At 40.6% G+C, this 19888-nt stretch overlaps 1 protein-coding gene across 2 annotated transcripts in view; it reads left to right on the top strand.

Annotated features, from left to right (window-relative positions):
- Positions 1-19888, top strand: part of OTUD7A (OTU deubiquitinase 7A) — a 336583-nt gene that overhangs the window by 241503 nt on the left and 75192 nt on the right. For both annotated transcript variants that reach the window (XM_081291466.1, XM_081291465.1), the window contains 2 exons: positions 3632-3814; positions 12915-13133. In XM_081291466.1, coding sequence (XP_081147592.1) covers positions 3632-3814; positions 12915-13133 — 402 coding nt within the window. The remainder of the gene's footprint in view (positions 1-3631; positions 3815-12914; positions 13134-19888) is intronic.

Here is a 19888-nt window from a genome sequence, read left to right on the forward strand (position 1 = left end):
AGCAGCAAAGTCTTCGCCTGTTAGGATGTTACTAAGGATGAGGGTGAACCAAAGCAGCTGTGCAAGTAAGGAAACCTGGCAGACCTGGAATTCATTTATTCAATAAATCCTAGTACAACCCCCCCCAAAAAAAAAAAAAACACTAAGGACACAGCATATGCAGTTTTACTTTTCTGCCTTTCAGAAGTATTATAAGTGTTCCCATATGTGTTTTATATATTTAAATTTATTCCTCAATGTTTTATCTTTGCCACTATAAATGAAATATTCTCTTCCGTTATGTTGACATATTAAGGCTTTTTTATTCAAGTACATTGATTTTATATCCAATGTATTTATCATCAGTACTGTTCATAGACTGTTCTACTCTCTGACTGCCCCTTATGGGCACATGGAAGGACATCCTTCCTGGCCCCCAGGGTTAGATAGGACCCTGTGATGAGTTCTAGTCATGGATTATTAGAGAAGTGATGTCACTTCTGGACCAGAGTGTTCCTATTGGTAAGATATGTTCTCTGGCTTTTTGTCCCTCTTCCAAAAAGATAGGCCATAGTGAAGAATGGTCACCTTATCACCCTGAATCCTGGAGTGAGAAGGTGGCACAGAGCTAGGCCAGTGCATGGTAAACGGGTAGCTAAGAAAAGATGAAGTCTTTGTTGTTTTGCCTCCAGGTTTTGGAGGTTGATTGTGACTGCATTGGAATCTTTCCTGCACCCTGGGGGTGTAACTCAGTGGTAGACCACTTGCCTGATGTGTGCAAGGCCCTGGGTTCCATACCCAGCACTGAAAAAAAAAATTCTGTCCTGCTATCTATGACATTCTCTCTGTAACAGGTGTATGTCAGTGTGTTTATCTCAGAGTCTTCTGGTAATTTTTACTTCTTAATATAGTAAGCAGAGGGCTGGGGATGTGGCTCAAGCAGTAGCACGCTTGCCTGGCACGCGTGCGGCCCAGGTTCGATCCTCAGCGCCACATACAAGATGTTGTGTCTGCCGAAAACTAAAAAATAAATATTAAAATTCTCATTCATTCTCTCTCTCTCTCTCAAAAAAAATATATAGTAAGCAGATGTCTATACCTCACATGTCTTCTGTTTGCATATATACCTGAAATTTGTTTTAATTAGATATGCAGACACTGAAGTAAGTATCATAAAGGAAGTTTTCCCTAGAAGCAGGAGGCACAGCATACCATGCAGGGCCACACAGGGAAGTACCAGGGTCTATTAGAAGGAAGAGGGAATAAGGGTAAAGCATAGACAAAGCCATTTTAATGGTTTCTGTGGGGAGGAATGGCAAGGCAGGATAAGCAGGTGTAGAATCAGCTAGTCTAATAATTTCAACAAGCTCCAAAGGTAGAACTGTTCAGGTTGTTGGTACCTGGCCCTTGGGTGATTAGAGACGGGGAATATTGGACAAGAATGGAACAGACCAATAAAGAAGCTCAGTTAGGGATTGTGGGCTTTGGATTGATTGTTGTCTATAAAAATTCACAGGCCTGCAGAGGAGTCTCTTTCTGTCTTTAGGAAATAACTGACCCTGGAGGGGCCACCGTTCTCCCTGCCAAAGAGACTCCAAGATGTAAAAGCATTATAAAGTTCAGAAAATTAAAGACATGACTAACACATCTTCATTGTAAATTGAACCTTAAGCCTTATAAAATTGCTTTCTCCATTTTCATTAATGCTTTGGGAACTGAATCCTCCAATGTTGGTACAAGAGGATGCTCTCTGTGGTGGTGTTTTAGTCTCTGTCTGGTAGATCTGATAAACCAATGAGCATCACTTTTGGTTGTCACCTTTCTAAGTCACTTTGCTCTAGATGTGTCTCTTATATTTAGCAAAAGCTAGTCTTTCCTTCCTGAGATCATGTGAACATCTTTTTCTTTGAATAGTTATGTTAAGCCTACTTTAATTTATTGCTATTTGTCCTTGTTGTATTATATTCTCTATTTCTATATGTAAATATTTCCCAAAAAAAGGTGGTAGGGGAAGGATCTCTTGAAAATAGAAGGAAGAATGATAGAGTAGAAGAAGGGGACCAGAAGAGAGGAGTAAGAATTGGAAAGGGAGATATTAGGGAATGAAATTAACCAAATTATATTGTTATATTGTGTGCATGTACAAATAGGTAGCAACAAATCCCGCTATTGTTTGTAATTATAATGCCCCAATAAAAATATTTCAAATGTCTTTCATGTTCTCTTAGCTTTTTATGTAAAAATATTTTTCTGCTATTTAGAAAAATTGTGTTTATTAATAATGTTTACTTTCTAAAAGTCTACATAATATCCTATTTCCCTTTTTTAGACATATTAATTCATTCTCTATGATATTCTTCAATGAAATGGGTTTGTGTCTTCTTTCTATACCCTCCTCACTCTCTCTCTCTCTCCTACAATCCCTTCTTAAATCAGTAGAATATCTTTTCTCCATTTTACTGTTGGCTTTGTACCATTAAACACGCTTTCATGTATATTTGCTATGTCAACTTTAAACATTGTCTTTGTATTCCCATGTATTACAGCTGAGACAACTGCAAATGATTCTACTTTCCACCTTTTACCATTTTTATAGACACTGTGAAGTGTCAACTGCAGCACCTGGTGGGCAGGGACTGAGTTGTGAGCCTGTGCACTAAGCTGGGCATCTCTCCCCACACACAGCCTGTGACTAAGGCTGTTAAGAACAGAATATCTCCCAAGCTGCTGCTTTTCCCATGTTAAGGTTAAAATTAATAATAATAATAATAATAGAAAAAAACAAAGAAACTTTGGGATTCTCTTTCTTTTATTTTCTTTTTTACTTTATGCTTTGTTCCTCCCAACCAAGAGAAAATCAAGGCAGTTAATTAAGAATAAGAAAAATTACATTTATTTGGGGTTTATTAGGGTTGCAATGGGAGACACCAAATTTGTACCCTTCAAAATATGCTCCAAGGTTTTAGAAGATTGGAGCTCCTCTTATAACTTAGAATGCAAAATGGGGCATTCATTACTTCACTTTGTCAGGAATCATGACTGGTGTGACAAGAGTTTTTAAAAGAAGGATAGGGCAGGATCTCAGCCTCTGGCAGGGTGGTAGAGAGTTCACAACTATTACAAAGGCTAGTGAACTTCCTTCCAGAGTCCTGGACCAGCACAGTCCCCAAGGTCAGCATCTATCTGGGTGGGTATGTGCCTAAAATGTTGTTTAACAAGTCCTCCAGATTCCATTGTAAGTGTCTCAAATCAATGCCATGCCACTTTGATGTTCTTCCTTGCCATTCCCCTTACAGAGTAAGGTCTACAACTTGATCTTCAAAGGGAGATAGAATAGGATAATTAGGCACATAGTGTGTGTGTGTGTGTGTGTGTGTGTGTGTGTGTGTGTGTGTGAGAGAGAGAGGGGGGGGCTATGAGACTAGAGACTAGAAATTCACATATTTCAGGTCATCATTTGTGGGTAAAAAAATTCTACTTTCAGAGACTGCAGGAGACAAATTATCCCCTTGAAAAATGAGAACTACTGGTGAGAAGGTCATTAGTTAATGCACAAATGGGCACCCTTTCTTGCCATGGTTCTTTTCTACAATGATATCATTATTCATGCATTAATAGTCTTAATAATAATTCTTGTCATTCTAATCCATAGGCAAAAACTGGGACCTGACAGCTGCTCTAAGCGACTATGAGCAACTCCGACAGGTGCACACAGCCAACCTGCCACATGTGTTCAATGAAGGGAGGTGCCCCAAGCAGCCTGAGCGGGAGCTGCCCCAGCCTGGGCACAAGGTGGAGCGGCCCTGCCTGCAGAGGCAGGACGACATTGCCCAAGGTACAGCTGCCTGGAGTGGTGCACCATGGTTTGCAGGTAGATTGGAGTTCCAAAGAATAGCCAGATCATCAGTTCCCTGCTGCAAATAAATTGGACCCTCAGTACATCCTTCCTCACGGTGGGCTGAAATGTCTTCACAGCATACATCCACAGCTGTTACCTCTGCCTTCAAAAGCAGGAATGTGAATCCAGTTCCTTTCCTTTGAAAGACAAGTCTTTTAAGAGATTGAAGACTAGCATTCCTCCTAGAGTCCTGATTTTTCCAGACCAAACATCTGTAGTTCTTTCAATTATTTCCTAAGCAGCTTGGTCTTCAACTCTGTTCAACATCATATTCATTGTTCCCTGTGCTTCAACTTCTCTATTATTCTTTTTTTTTTTCATTAAAGAGTAAGATATGCTTATTGTAACAAAGGAAGAATATGGCAATATAAAAGGAAACTTTTTCTTCTCCTAATTCCCAAATCTTACCAGAGTAATAACTACTGATCATCCAGGTCTGCTAGGTATGTTCAAAAGGCAAACACATCAGAGTAAAATGCATATTGTACACTGCAAAGTGCTTATTTCCTGAGCAATAAATCGTGAACATATTCTTTTAATAGCTAAATTTTACTCTGTAGTATAATTTTTAGACCTATATAAATGGCTATCCAGGTTTTCATTTGGGTTTTTTTTTTTTTTTGGTTGTTGTCCATTTTCACCTCTATAAGCAATGTGTAAATAACTAGCTTTATACTTGTAAATCTTATATGCTGGTACGCTTTTTGTGTGTGTGTGTGGTGGTGGTGGTGCTGGGGATTGAACCCAGGGCCTTGTGTGCTAGGCAAGTACTCTACCAACCCAGCTATCTCCTCAGTCCATGCTGGTGTTTTTCTATCTGTAAGTTAGCATTCCAGTGTGGGCAGGCTGTGCCAACATATGTATGTTTTTAGCTTAATAATGTTAGGATTTCTTTCTAAAAACATTTAGGTTTGCTGTGCATGAATTTGAGTGTCTCCCTCATGCTAGTCAGCACTGGAAGTTATTGCTATGGTTTTACCTGTGTTTCTGTTCTCAAGGGTGAAAAGTGGTGTCTTATTTTAAGCTTGATCTCAAAATTTGTTTGTTAGGCAGTTGGGTTTTCCATTATGCATCCTACCCGTTTGCATATCTAGTCCATTTTTCCTTTGATTGGTTTGCTTTTCCTTATCAACTTGTAGCTTTCTCTTCAATGAAGCCTGCAACACATATGTATTTATATATGTGCGTGTGTCCCACAAGATCACTTGCCCTTATGACTTTGCTTACGGAACTCTTTGGCATTCAGAATGTTTCCATTATTATATATTCATGGATAGAGAGCTCCTCTCTTGCTTTAGAAAGTCTCCTGGAATATAAAGTCACCACAAAGTTGTCCAATAATGTTTGTTTTCAAATTTCATTCTTCAGGTCTTTTCATCAGTTTGAAATTTCTATAAATAATAGCAGAGGATTTTGTTTGATTTCTTCTGGAATGAGATTGAATTATTCAAGCATCTTTATTGAACAAAGCATCCTTTATCCACTGAACTGAAATGACAACTATTCCATATATTAAATTACCAAATATACCAGAATCTGTTCCAGGACTGTGTCCTGTTCACCCATGTGTCTGCCCAGCTTGTTACCTCTGACTTATAGTTTTATGTAGTATCACTCTATGCTAAAGCAAACCTATTTATTGATTTTTCAAAATTTTTCACTATTTTTGCATGTGTTTTCTGCCATATAAACCTTGAATTTGCAAGTGTGATTGAAATTGAATTTGTTTGTTAGGCAGTTTGGTTTTTAAAATAAAATTTTATTTTATTTTAACCCTTAAGTCCCAAGCTTTTAATTCTACTAACATTGTAACAAAATGATACAGGTGCATTAAAATAACTTACAAATAATAAGCTAGAGCTTACCTTCAGTATTATATTAGTTAATATTATTATATCATAAATAATATATAATTTTATTCTTTTGAGTGATTATATATCATATATATTTAGATTTTTAATAGATATATCGCACCTGAGACAATGGGACAAAATGGATTAAGAATAATTGGCATTTGTGATATTTTTCTCCCATTCCAGAACATTATTATACTTCTTCATGTACTCATTTACTGTTAAGACTAGGTATAGAAAAAGCAACTCATTTTTTACTTCTCTTTTATTCAGTCACCTATGTAAATTCTCTTAATATTAACATCGAGTTCCAGGGGATGAATTGGGTTTTCTAGATATATAAAAATCATATCATCTAAAATTATTTTGAATTCTTCTTTAATATTTACCTAATTGGTTCAATTTTGTCCTCCAAAATCATTGTAAATGTTGTCTTCATTTCTGTAGTTCAGCTTCATTATCTAAGCTATCTTAGATCGTTCTTTTGTCTGCTTACCCTGTTGTCTTAAAAAAAAAACACAATTGAGTTAGAAATTATAATATGCATTATCTTTTTTCTCCCTTAATCTTATCCTTTTTTCTGTATTTCTCTTGAGGTTATATGGTTAGATGCATATGTTTTTATAAGTGTTAGATCATCTTGCTCTAGCGTTCTTATTTTACCAGTATATAAGTTGACACTTTGTCTCATGTAAAGATTTTATCCTTTAATCGGTTCTTGTTGATATTACACTATTACCCTGGCTTTCCGTTGGTTCATATTTGCCTAGAATGTCATTTTCTAAGTTACTTTCAAACTTTTCTTATCTTTTCATAGTAAATGTAGTTCTTAAAGATTATTTATCATCATATTTTTTGTATTATTCAAGAGTCTTTGTCTTTCAAGTATGGAATTTAATTCACTTAGTTTACCATTAGTTTGTTTAGTTTTCAATTTCTTCATATCTGTATTTCTTTACATTTTATGTTTTATTTGACAAGCTTTTTCATGTGCTTTTCTCTTTTCTATCTTTTGTTTCTTTCTAATTTTTTCTACTTCTCAAAAGTATGCATTCTATTTTTACTTGGGTGAACATTACCTCTAACCTACTAAAACCTGTATTTAGGTTTTCTTTTTATGATTTTAAAAAACTTGCTGACGACTATATTTTACCCTGAAAAATACATGTGTATCCATGTGCTCTTACCTTCCCTCTTTCTACCTCCACTTGGCCTTAATCATATTTAGGTTCTTTCTGTTGCCTTTGTATATTTTGTAAAGAAGTAATTAACTTCTTTGTTTGCTCATATTTGCAGTCACATGTCACAAACTGACATTTCGGTGACGACAATCTACACCTACAATGGTGGTCCCATAGTTTATCATGGAGCTGAGAATTTTTTGCCAATCACCTTTGATGTCACAGCCAATGTAATAATACAGTGTAGCACATCATTCATGTGTTTGTGGTGATGCTGGTGTAAGCAAATCTATTTCACTGCCAGTCATATAAAAGTATGATGCATTAATTATCATTACCAAGTATTGATATTTGATATTAAATTACATGTTACTTGATAAGGAAGGATAATATGCTGGGCTAGGTATGTGGCTCAGCAGTAGAGCATTTGCCTAGCATGGGCAAAACCCATGTTCAATCCCCAGCACTGCCAAAAAAAAAAAAAAAAAAGAAAGAAAGAAAGAAAGAAAAGCATAAAGAATAACAGGTAACTGTTAAGTGTGTTACTGGTTTTTGCTATAGTATCCTTTTTATCATTATTTTAGAGTGTGATCCTACTTATAAAAATATAGCTTAGTGTGAAACAGTGTGCCGGGTTACACTAGCAACAGCCTCACACTTGTAGTGTTGACCATGTCTCTTGATTGCAGGTGGCCACATCAAGAGAATGTCTTATATCATCTGTGTCTCTTATAAGCACATTCTGTAAAATTTACCCTATGATGCATTCCTCAGAATATATCCTTGTCCTCAAGAGACACATGCCTATTTTCATTTCTCTGTTGCTGAAAGAATATTTCCTCAAAGACTACTTCCAAAGTGTTTTGGCCTAGTGAATCTCCTAAGGCCTTAAGTGCCTGTATACATTTACTTGATAGACTTACATTTTTGTTTAGTGGAATAAAAATTCTCAGTTCAAATGATTTTCCTTGAACTCTTTGCAACCCTTCTTCCATTGTCTTCTTATTTCATATCTGCTAAGAGCTTTGCTTGACCCTGATATCCTGACCTCCTGATTCATTTTCTATATGCATCCACTTTGAGTCAACATTTGCATTTTTCATTACAAATTAGTTCTTTGTCATTAGTAGCATTTCATATTCGAATATTCTCTTTATCTCATTGAACATGTTTATGAGGTTCATTTTTAAATTTGGTCCATTTGTGGACTTCCCTTAACCATGCTTGCACTCATCAGATGTTTCCCACATTTCCTTGTGAGCTCCTAGTGCCTGTGGTTATCAGCCATATCAGCATACTTCAGGAAAAGGCATTGGGCTCTGGACTAGTCTTCCTCTGAAAGAGATTGTGAAAGAAAAGCACTGAAGTTAAAAAGCCTCAATTTTTTTCTTTTATTTTAAATTGACATATAATATTTATATGTATTAATGGGGTATGGAGGCTATCTCAATACACATATACAATGTATTAAGATCAAATCAGGGTAATTAGCATTTCCATCATCTCAAACATTTATCATTTCTTTGTGTTATAAACATTCAAAATCCTTCTAGCTATTTTTGAAATACACAATACATTATTATTAACTACAGTAATCCTTTTTTTTGCTGTGGAACCCTAGAATTTATTACCCAATTTTGCTGTAATTTTGTAGCCAATCACCAACCTCAGTTTATCTTTCTTTCAGCCCCCAACCCCCAGCCTCTGATAACCACTATTTTACTTTCTACTTCTTTAAGACCAGTTGTTTTTGCTTCTACACCTGAGTGAGATATTGTGGAATTTGCCTTTCTGTGTCTGACTTAGTTCACTTAATGATCTCTAGTACATCCATGTTGTCACAAATGACAGAATTTCGTTCTTTTATGGCTGTATGGTATTCTGTTGCATATATGCACCAGATTTTCTCTATCTATTCATCCACTGGTGGACACTTAGGTTGTTCCATTTCTTGACTGTTATGCTGCAGTGTTCATGGGAATGCAATGTCTTAACATACTCACTTCCTTTCCTTAGGATATATACCCACTCTTGGGATTGCTGAGCCTTGAATGTTTTAATTCAGGCTCTAAACTTTCCCCACTTGCTGTCTTCCCCATAGTTGGCTTTTCTCCTCAGGGAACTTCCCAGCATCACTGTTCAAGAAATGGCTTGTTTCCAGGGGCTGCCTACTCTCTGGTACCTGCCAGGCTGTCAGGGTGTGTCAGGGTGTGTGTGCTCACTGGTTTTGGTGCCTCTTCCTGGCGGTATCCTTCAGCAGGCATTGGCTCGAGCAGCTCTTCACCCACACTGCAGTGACAATGGGGGAGGCAGTGACCTGCCAGGGCTCTGCTGGGGAGACCAAAGGCACAACCAGAATGCCCTCCCCAGCCCCAGCCTGTGGAGCCTCACCCATTCCCACCCCTCTGCTCCTATGCATCCCTGGAGAAGGTTTAGGGGAAGAATGCTGAGGCTTGTGCACTGTCTTGTGCTTCTTGTTATATTGTTCTCAAGGTCTGCTTCCTTTCTGCCATTAGATCTGGTTCAGGAGGGACTACTTTGACAGGTGTGTTCTTCCATTCTCCCCAGGGCCTCCAGACTGTCCATGCCTTCAGACTCACAGAGTTAAGCTCTTGGTCCCTCTCAGGCAGCAATAGTTCCAGGCAGGTGCCAATACGGCAGTTCCTACTCAAACATAGGTTTGCGGGCAGCAAACATCCTTGCCATTATCTTATCCTCCTGTGAGAATGCTAGAAGGACCTGCTTCTCGGCTTCCAGAGCAATTGGCAGAATCATGGCCTAATAAGTGTCACTGGCACCTGCTCTATTGGAATTTTACCAGATATTGTTCAAGAAAAAAAAAGAATCTATCATAGTAAAATAAGTCTACAAGACAGATATATTGATTTTTAATAAAACAAATTATATAGTTTCTGAATCAAGTCTATGTCTCTCCTAGTTGAGGTCTTTCAGAAATCAAAGTGTGATTAAAAAAAATAAATAAAGCATTCCACAGTCTAAATCATAGGTAAACAAATGATGGCCCTAAAGCAAAAATCGGGCTGCTGCCTGTTTTCTAAATAATTTTTTATTGGAACACCCCCATGCCCATTCACATATGTATTGTTTATGCCTGTTTTAATGCTACAGAGTATTCAATACTAAGTCTGTGTGGCCTACAGAGTCTAAAATATTTGTATCTGTCTCTCAATGAAAGTCTTGTCCACCTGCTTTACAATGTACTCAGGATTATTTTAATCAAGTATAGTAAGACACACAGACACAGAAAGGATGGGGGAAGAAGGTTTTCCTCACAATTGCCTGGAAACTGCATTCCCTGTGGAGGCACACGGGGTGGGTCAGGAAGCAGGGTGGGGAGGGGAGCGTGGGTGAGATCTCTTATTCTGTGTTCTGTGGAAAGGCGAGCAGATCTTGGACTGGCTAGTTGCCATCCTTTCAGTGGGCTCTGAGGCATGGGGCCTGTCTTTGATTGTCTGGTACCTGGACCCAAGGGTGATTAAAGCAAAGAAATATTGGGTCCTGGGTCCCCAGAGCCAGACAGAAGACCTGGTTCAAACTCTGAATTACTTGGTTTGCATATGAAACATTCACGCCTTAGAGTCATCCTCTAAGACTTGCTTGGCCTTGGGTGGGGCATCTTCTCCTCAGTCGGCTAGGCCCCAGATGCCTGAGCTTTAGAAACACACACACACACACACACACACAAAAAAAAAAAAAACCCAGAAATACAGTCGTGTACCTCCCCTGGCCCAAATCATCAATGTTGGAGTTGGCTTTATCAGCAGGTGGGAAATTCTGTACATGCTCTCACTGTGATTTTATTTTTTTGTCTTCCTGTTTCATGAGGCACAACTGTGAACATGGTAATTCTTATAAAATGTTTTATTCATTTATACCTCTAAAAGAAGAATCACTGGGTTCATGTTTAAAGAATCAGGGCTGAGAGTGTGATGGAGGGCACTTGCCTAGCACGTAGAAGGCACTGGGTTCCATCCCCAGCACTGAAAAATAAAAGTCAGTATGTGAGTATGTGTGGTTACCCATGTGCGGTCGTGGAGGTGATGATAGGGACAGAGAGGTGTCAGAATTAGAAACATATATTTGTAATTATATGATCTTCAATTTATCTGTTTTAGTTTTTAAAAAATGCTTTATATGAGACTAATTCCAAATATTTGATGTTTAAATTTTCTTAATCACTTTTTACCTCTAATCACAATGTTTGTAAGATCCTAATTCCATCTTATAAATTGATAAATTGTTACCGATTGTTAAATGCAGAAGGGGAATGGTTGCCCCTGGTTAAAAAATTCCCACTGTTTTGCAGCAGCCTTGTGGGCTGACTGGGGAGAAGATGCCCAACCCAAGGCCAACAGATTATGGGTGTGCATGGCCCCTCGATTCTCTAACATCTGAAGTCCATTTCCATTACACCCCAAAGATGGGGCAGTTCCAGGCAGTTTCTTCTTTCTCAGACTCAAAAACAAATTCTATGAAAAATACGTGAGCTCAGCATGGTATGCAAGAAGCAGATCTACTTGGGGTCTCCTTGGCTCCTGCTCTTAAAGATCTGGAACAAGTGAGGAAACAATGGTCATCAACACATGACAGGTCCAAGTGTTCCAGTTTTCTTCTTTTTAAAGGCCTGTGATTTTACATCTCTTTTTGCTTTTTCTCAAAATTTAAAACAACTTAGTCCTGTTGTCTCAGAATGAAATTGCAGGCAAATCAAAACCATCTATTCTGAAATATATTCTGTGTCTTTGACTTTCCATTCATTTAAGTGGGCAAATACATGAGACTTCTATGAATTAATTTTGAATTTAAAAACTAACACAGGATCAAAAGCGTCTGCCTATTAGTCTGTTGTAGCCAAATTCTATTAACGTCATTTCTCTCTCTGCTAATCCTATAAATGAGCATGTAGGAAGCTCCTGCTCTGGAGGAAGGTGCAGGCTGGGATTTTCTGTATGTCCATAGTATGTCCACTAGCAGTGCACCTCCAGGGGGCATCCTTACCAGTGAGCAGGCTCATCTGAAATAAAATGGGGGTCCTTATAAATCAAGGGAATATACTTAGGAATTCGCCACAGGGTTTATAAAATAATCAAGTTCAAACACTGGTGATCCTCCTTTCCTGAGGAAAATAAGAGAACTGTTGTTAAAAGTTACAAATACTCACTGTAACAAAGAAAAATTATTTCCCACATCGTATATTTAAGAATTCCTGTTTAAGTTAAATGTAGCCATTAAACACAGGGCTTTAAAAAGTAAATATGCTTTTCTGCATTAAGAGAACAAAGAGGCATACTTTTTAGGTGATTCTACACTGCATTACTATTCATTGCTTAGAAAGCCTAGACTAGAACAAGGACAGAGTAGACCATCATATCTGAGAATGCTGTGACAAAAGTATTTACAGATGGAAAAGAAACACAGGTAAAGATTCATGTTTATATCCCAAGGATGTTCATGTGGGAGGTGTTTATCAGAGGAACGTTAGTAAAATAACCTATCTTTAAAAATCTTAGAAACGGGAAAAAAGCTTGAGTAGGTCGCTTATTTCTTTAAATACGTAAATGAAAAAAAAATAATAATAAGGAGCCACCCTTGTGCCATTCAATGCTAGGAGAGGACAGCTCTGATGAATTGAGTTAAATGTAACTACAGACCCAAAAGCAAGCCTGGTGCCCTGTGACAATTTTAATGTGCACTTGTGCAATGGAGTTGCAGCTCACCTCTGAGCGCTTCTGTGCTAGGCATGAGGAAGTGACACACTGGGTGGTGGAAATTTTAGTCGCACAGCAGAAAGGCCTGCAGGGTAGAAATATGCTTGTGTATATCTGTGTGCCTGTGTATAAATGAATGTGTGTGGTGTGTGCATATACGTGTGTTTGGGTGTCGTGTGTGCATGCATGAGGACTTTTGTGTGTTCTCATGTATTTGCATGTACACAGAGCCACACTTAGACTTACTCTGGCTGTCTTTTCTTCTTCCCTGCAGAAAAGCGACTTTCCCGGGGTATTTCTCACGCCAGCTCAGCCATTGTCTCCTTGGCCCGGTCACACGTAGCAAATGAATGCAACAATGAACAGTTCCCTCTGGAGATGCCAATCTACACATTCCAGTTGCCAGATCTGAGTGTGTACAGTGAGGACTTCAGGAGCTTCATCGAGCGGGACTTGATAGAGCAGGCAACCATGGTAGCTTTGGAGCAGGCAGGTGAGTTGCTTCTGCCATCAGGCTCACTTTCCTTAGGTTCAGTGACTGAGCGAGCTGGCCTAACCCACTCAGTGAGCAAGAGGGAGATGCATGTTCTGAGGTTCCCAGCAGTGATCCATCAGGACTCTCAGTGCTGGTACCAAACCTTCTGTAAAGACTGAATGTGATCCCACCTGGGGCTGGCAGGATGTAGGGCATATGAGCAGGTTATGCTTTGCTGATATTTTCTGAGTTGTTTCCTTTGTTCCTAAATCCCAGCTACTCCTCCAAGAGAACTCCATGCTTCTCTGCCTTGCTTCTCTCTTTTACCCATGCTGCTCCTCCACGGGTGATGAACAAAAGATAAGAAAGATCCTGAGCTTAAAAGAAAAATAGGAGACTCTTGTCTATTCCCATGTACATGAGCAAGTTGTGTAACCTCTCTGGGCCTCAGCTGTCCGTCTGCAAAGGTGAGAACACAGCTGGCCTGTGAAGCTCTCTGAGTACTCAGTGGCACATGCCTCATGTAGCTGTCAGTCCCTTGCCCTCTCAGCCTTTCTGGCTTCTGGGTTGAGGAAGCAAAGCCTAAGTTCAGTCTCCTTCTCCTGAACATTTCCTCCTCACCCTAACATTCCAACAAGGAAGACACTCAGGGAACAACACAAATGTCTCTTCTTTGAAGTCCCTCTGGAAAAAATAAGTAGTTCAAACCCAATGTCTGCAACAGAAAAAGGTTCTTCCTGAGGCAAAGTTATATACCTATCCACTCTTGATCACTTGCAGTACAAATTATAGCAAAACTACATTCATAACTTTACAAACATAATATAGAAGACTCTGTGCCCTTCTTCCCAAGCCACACACCTCTGGCTGTGGACATAGAGTTCTCAATCTGTGGGAACAATTTCTGCTATAGATGGGAAGCACAGCCTTCTCATTCTGATTGGCCTTCAGCCAGTTCTTTCTGTCTGCTGGGGAGTGGCCTCACTTCCACATCCCTGGCCCTTGAAGATGCACCCCAGTGTGACATTCCAGACAAACAGGAAAGCAGAGCTGGCTAGAGGAGAGAGTGTTCTGCTGAGGGCTGCAGCTAACAATGCACTCTTAGAGAATGGAGCTTCTTTTATCTCTTGGCCAAAACCCAATGAAAATTGCTAAGCACCTTTGAGTGTTTCAGAAAAAAAAAAACAGTAATGAAGGATCTACAGGTTATACATTGGTGGGTGGACTAGTCAGGACCCTAGTAGGAAAGAAAGATGACCCACAATACCTAATGAGATGAAGGGATTCTGTAAAGGGACTGTTTGCTGAGGAATTGGCAGGGTTTGAGGATACCAGTGAATGACAGTGCCATGCCAAGCAGTAGCCCAGGAGAGGCCATTGCTACCCTTGTGCAGATCAAAAAGGCAAGGGGTGAGAGTAGCTGTATGGAGAGAGCTGTGGCTTTGGAGAGAGAGAAAATGATGGAGAAATAAGATTCCAACCACATTCTTCTTCCACCATGCAAGCTCTGACCAGTGCCGTTCACTGGTAGGACAGATGGCAGAGATTTCATTGATGTGGTCCATGCTCACCTTCTGGGAGGAGAATGGCATGCAGAAGGATAGAGTGTAGATCTTCAGGGCAAATGGGAAACATCCAAAAAGTAATGTGTTGGGTGTTTTGACCAGCTTGGAGCTTCTGTGTATTCTTGGTTTTAAGCCATTGCTTGTCAGAATAATACTCATCCATCTGCTGCAAGAGAGAGGTGCAGGATGCACCTACACTGAGAAAGGGATGATGATTCATGGGACTTTTTTGTGTTGGGCACATTTGCAGTCATATCTCAGTCATAGGACCTGGGGAGCCTCACTAACAGTGTGCTTGATTTTTAGAACAGTGTCTGTCTCCCCAGTCACTGTATTGGAACTCACATTGTGACTGTGGACAAATTATTATCTCAGCTTCTGCACAGCCATCAAAAACACCTCAGTGATTGGCACCCACATCCCTGCTCTGTCTCACCTCCACAGCAATGACTGATCCACAAGCATGAAACAATTCATAGGGGTTGACAGTAATTTGAACCACCTGCTGTGGAAGCTGGCTATTACAATGATGCTTCCATGTGACTAATTGAGATATGGTATTTTAAACAAGTTTCGCTCTTCATAGAGAAGAAAACAAGTTTTATGCATTACTCTCAATTAAATGCAGCAGCAGCTCAGACCTGTATGGAGTTCAACCCCAGAGATTGCTGGTATCAGAGTAATTGCACTAACACACTGCTTCATTTGAAGCTCAGAGTCCTGTTTAAGGTGCATATGTAGAGTCTACTACATTGTCTTTCTCCTTTCAGACCTATCATGCTTAACAAAAGCTGGTTCTTCTCTTGGTTGTTTTTCCTGTATTTTTTGGCCATATGCAGCAGCTTCCTACCTTACTGGCAGTTTTACTTTCCCACATTTCAGTTACTCATGATCAAACATGTTCTGAAAATATTAAATGGAAAAATTCCAGAAATGATGAATTTGTAAGCTTAAATAACTTTGATTACAATGTATTGTTACAGTTATTCTATTTTATTATTAGTTATTATCATCAATCTCTTACCTTGCCTAATTTATAAATTAAGCTTTATCACAGGTGTATATGTATAGGAAAACAATCTTTGTTGGAATCCAGCACTATTCACTGGGGGTCTTGGAACACATACCCTTGCTGATAAGGGGAGACTACAGTATCATATATTGATTTATATTTTGTCTGATTGGAATTTCAATCATCCAGTCTTGGTAAACACCTCTTTAAAACCCAAACTTACCAAATTAATGTGTTAAATTCTCAAACAGCTCATTGCTTACATTGTATACTGAGAATGGAGAAGAATGGGAGCAGAGATCTAGGCCCCATCCTGGTCTATGCTAGCAAGAGGCTGAGGAGACACTCCACCAGCCCATACCTCAGGAGGCTGTCAAAGGCACATAGAGGAATGAGGTTGAAGGTCAGGGTTCTGCTTCGAAAAGGCAGCCTATGACAAAACATGTCTCCACACTCCCCACATGGGAAACAAGGGAGGTACATGGGCAAATGTGTATGTGTATGTCTCTCTGCAGAGTAAGGCCATCTCTAGGCTGGTAGGAACACAAACCCAGCACACTATCCATCTGACCTGTTTGAACTTTTCTTTTTCTCTACCCTTAAGCAAGGGTCTAGTCTAAGCCCTTGCTTAAGGGTCAAATTCTGGTGGGGATCCCCAGCCCCATAACCCATCTGGCAGCAGCTTCTTGCTCCCCTCATACCCATGGGCTGTGTTCCTGGGGCCTCAACTGTCACTGTCCATGGGGAAAACAAGACTCTACCAAATATCTGTGATCTGAGATTTATACCCAGTACTACTTGGGTAGGAGGTATAAATTCTTCTTTCTAGTAGTTTAGTGCTTAAAAGAGTTGTGAATAAACTATTTATATGCAATATTATTTCCTGTTCACATGTAAGATTGAAATATAGATAGCAAAAAAATATTTAGTGAAAAAAGTCCATTTGCTTCAAGTACAGTTAAACCAGTTGTGGTGGGCAGGAAATAGCTTTTTTTCAAGTGGGGAAACTTCCCCTTCCTTGGCTACATAATAACCCAGGGATTACATGGTCCAAAAACTTGGCAAAATATGGGCTTTGCTCAGTTAGTGTTGCCTGTCCGCCAGCTAGTCCATCCTGGGTACTTGACTCTACTTTCTCAGTATCCTCTTTCCAGTGTTCAGGTGTCTGCCCAGTTTCCCCAGTCACGGGGACAGGCAGCCCCATCTATCTCTGAGGGCTCCATATCCAGTGGAGTGCCAGCCTTGAATACTCAAATATCCCACAGATCGGGGAACCAGTCTTCCCTTAAATTACAACCCCAGAGGGCATAGTGACACCCAACCCACGACAGTTCCGGGCACATTAGAAGGGTCCAACCTTCAGCAACTCAAACTGATTGACCTTCAGAAAAGAAACCAGTTTTCATTTTTAATGACTAGCCAGCCAGAGCATCCACGGGCCTATCCATTTCTCCATTGGGTGGCCCTGCTGTATTCAAAAGTAAGAAGATTCAGAGACCAGAGGTCTCTAGGTTTAGGAAGTGACATCCATTACCTCATCTGGAAGCTAGCAGCCATGTGTAAGATTGTGGGAGGCACTGCAGTATGTTCATGAGCCAAAGGGCAGAAGCATGTCTGTATAACACAGTAGTCATTGCATACACAGGACATTGGAATATAGATGTCCAAAAACATTTAGGGACACCTAAATCATAGCATTGAATTGTTTCCATGCAAGGATAATTGTACTGGAGGGAATCTGCTAGAGAAGTCATAAATGTGGAGGTCTGCAGGCCTCAGAGGCATCTCAACCCTGGCTTCAGTCCCAGTCAGCTGGGAGAGCTTGACCAAGTTGCTTGGCTTGCTTGGGCTGCATTCTCTTCCATCCAAAAGTCAGAGATGCATAGCAGCTACCAAACTGAGATAGAGTCCCCCAGTGAACACCTTTGCTATGCTCCCACTGAATGACCTGTTGAGGTCAAGGGCTTCCTCACAAACCAAACAGATACAAATCTTTGCCCTGGAGGAGATGAAATTCCACAGAGAATGAAAGTCCATAAACAAGTAAACTATAAATATGAAATGAGACAATGCTGGCTGCTGTGAAGAAGTCAAAAAGCAAGGTAAGGAAGCACAAGGTGAAAGGAGGGGGCTAAGCAAACCAGAGGAGGGCAGGGAGTGATGGCACCAGCCGGGACATCGACATTCCTGGCATAGGGGGCACAGCATCACAGACTGGGTGTGCTTCACAGAAGCAGTGTCATGTGTGCAGGTGGAGCAAGGGCTGGAAAAGCCAGGAAGGAAGGCAAGGGAACTGGAGCCCAGGCCCAGGGCACCTTCGAGAGTCTTTTGGGTATTACTTTAGGGAGGATATGCCACCTTCAGAGGGTTTGAGAAGGTGAGTGACACATTTAAATTTACATCTGACAGATTCTAGTTTCTCTATCAAGAATGGATGACCGAGTTACAAAGAGAAGCAGCAGGAAGAATAGGCAGGAGGCAGCTGCTGTAGTCCAGGAGAAAGGAAGTGGACAGGGCCGTGGGGGAGCAATGGGAATGACAAGAAGTTGGTAGATATCGAAGCAGGACATGTTTTGATGGTAGACCTCCAGGCCTTGATGAGGGATTGGATGGGGCTGTGGCAGACAGAAGAGTCAACGTGACCCCCAGAATGTTGCGCCTACCACGGGGGTAGATAATGTTACTGTGTCGGGTGGGCTGGGGGAGAGGAAGAAGCCAGCACTGTCAGAAAAAGCCTGAGATTTTTGTAAAGTTGCTGTCTAGTTGAACATGTGAATCTGGAGTTACAGAGGTCAGGGCTACGGATGCAAATATATATGGTGAAATATATATGCAAATATATATGGAGTGAGCTCCTTGGAGGACCCTCCCACCATGACTCTGACACAGCTCTCTGCAATGGTGAGCATTGGTTAGAGGCATTATTCTGGAGCAGGGACAGAAAAAGAGAAGCCATGCTAGGACTCCAGCTGTGGTGCTCCAGTACTAAGGGCTTGCAAGCAGCAGGGGCAGCATCCTCTGCAGGAGGAGACAGAGGGGCATCCTGCAGAACACATGGACTGGGAAACAGAAAAAGCCAGCCGGGGATGACAGGAGCCTGAAGCCCAGGGAAGGTGTTTCAAGTAAGAAGTTGTGCCTGGTACCAAATGTGCCTCTGAGCACAAGGAATTGATGAGTGGATTTGGCTGCTGAGACCCAGGTTTTCAGGGAAAAAAAGAACTAGAAGCAACACTATGCTTGTGGGCAGAGAAGGGTCAGGAAGTGTCTTCCCACCCAATAGTTCTCAGGGGCTGCTGCATTCATCTCTTTCTTCCAGTTTCTACTCTGAGTTAGTCAGCTTTGTGTTACTATAACAGAATTCCTGAGATAATCAACTTAATAAGTGAAAGATTTATTTTGGCTTATTGTTTCAGAGGTTTCAGTCTATGGTTGCTTGGCCCTGTTTCTTTAGGCCTGTGGTGACACAATATAATCAGGATAGGAGGCATGTTGGGGGAGGTCTGTTTACCTCATGGCAGTCAGGAAGCAGAGAGAAAGAAAGAGAAGGGGTCCTAGTGATCCCTTCAAAGGCATGCCCCCAGTCACCTAAATTCCTCCCACTACATCCCACCTCCTACAGGTCCCATCACCTCCATTAGCATCACAACTGGGGACCAAGACTTCAATACTTGTGCCTTTGAGGGACACTTAAGATCCAGACAATTGCATGCCCCCCCTTCCCTCTGTGTCATGGGGTTTCCATTGGCCTCCCATTTAATGGGACCATTCCTTGCCCCTAAAAATAGTTCCACATGTTTCCTAACTCCAGATTTGTCTTCTGACAGGTGGTGCTTGGAGCACCCTCCACCCATCATTCACAGCAGAGGCCTCTGGTGGGCAGGCCTGGAGGTGCCATGTTCCTCTGTGGGCCTGGCACATGTTAAGCACAGAACTTGCACCAAGTTTCAGAGGTACAGAGATCAGGGTTCATGTCTTAGCACCATACTGGTTGTAGCATGAACCTCATCAGGCCACCATCATAGGGCTTCATATTCTTATCTGTTACCAGGCCATGAGTTAGCCTTTCTTGTAGGGCCACTACGAAAAATAACCAAGTGATGTTTGCACAGTGCTCAAGAAATACCAAATATTGAACAATGGCTGGCTTTAGTAATATTTTATTTTATTTGCATAGAGTGATAGATATTTCTTTTTTA

This window comes from Spermophilus citellus (assembly GCF_964194105.1).
Source record: "Spermophilus citellus genome assembly, chromosome: 4".
In the NCBI taxonomy this organism is placed as follows: domain Eukaryota; kingdom Metazoa; phylum Chordata; class Mammalia; order Rodentia; family Sciuridae; genus Spermophilus; species Spermophilus citellus.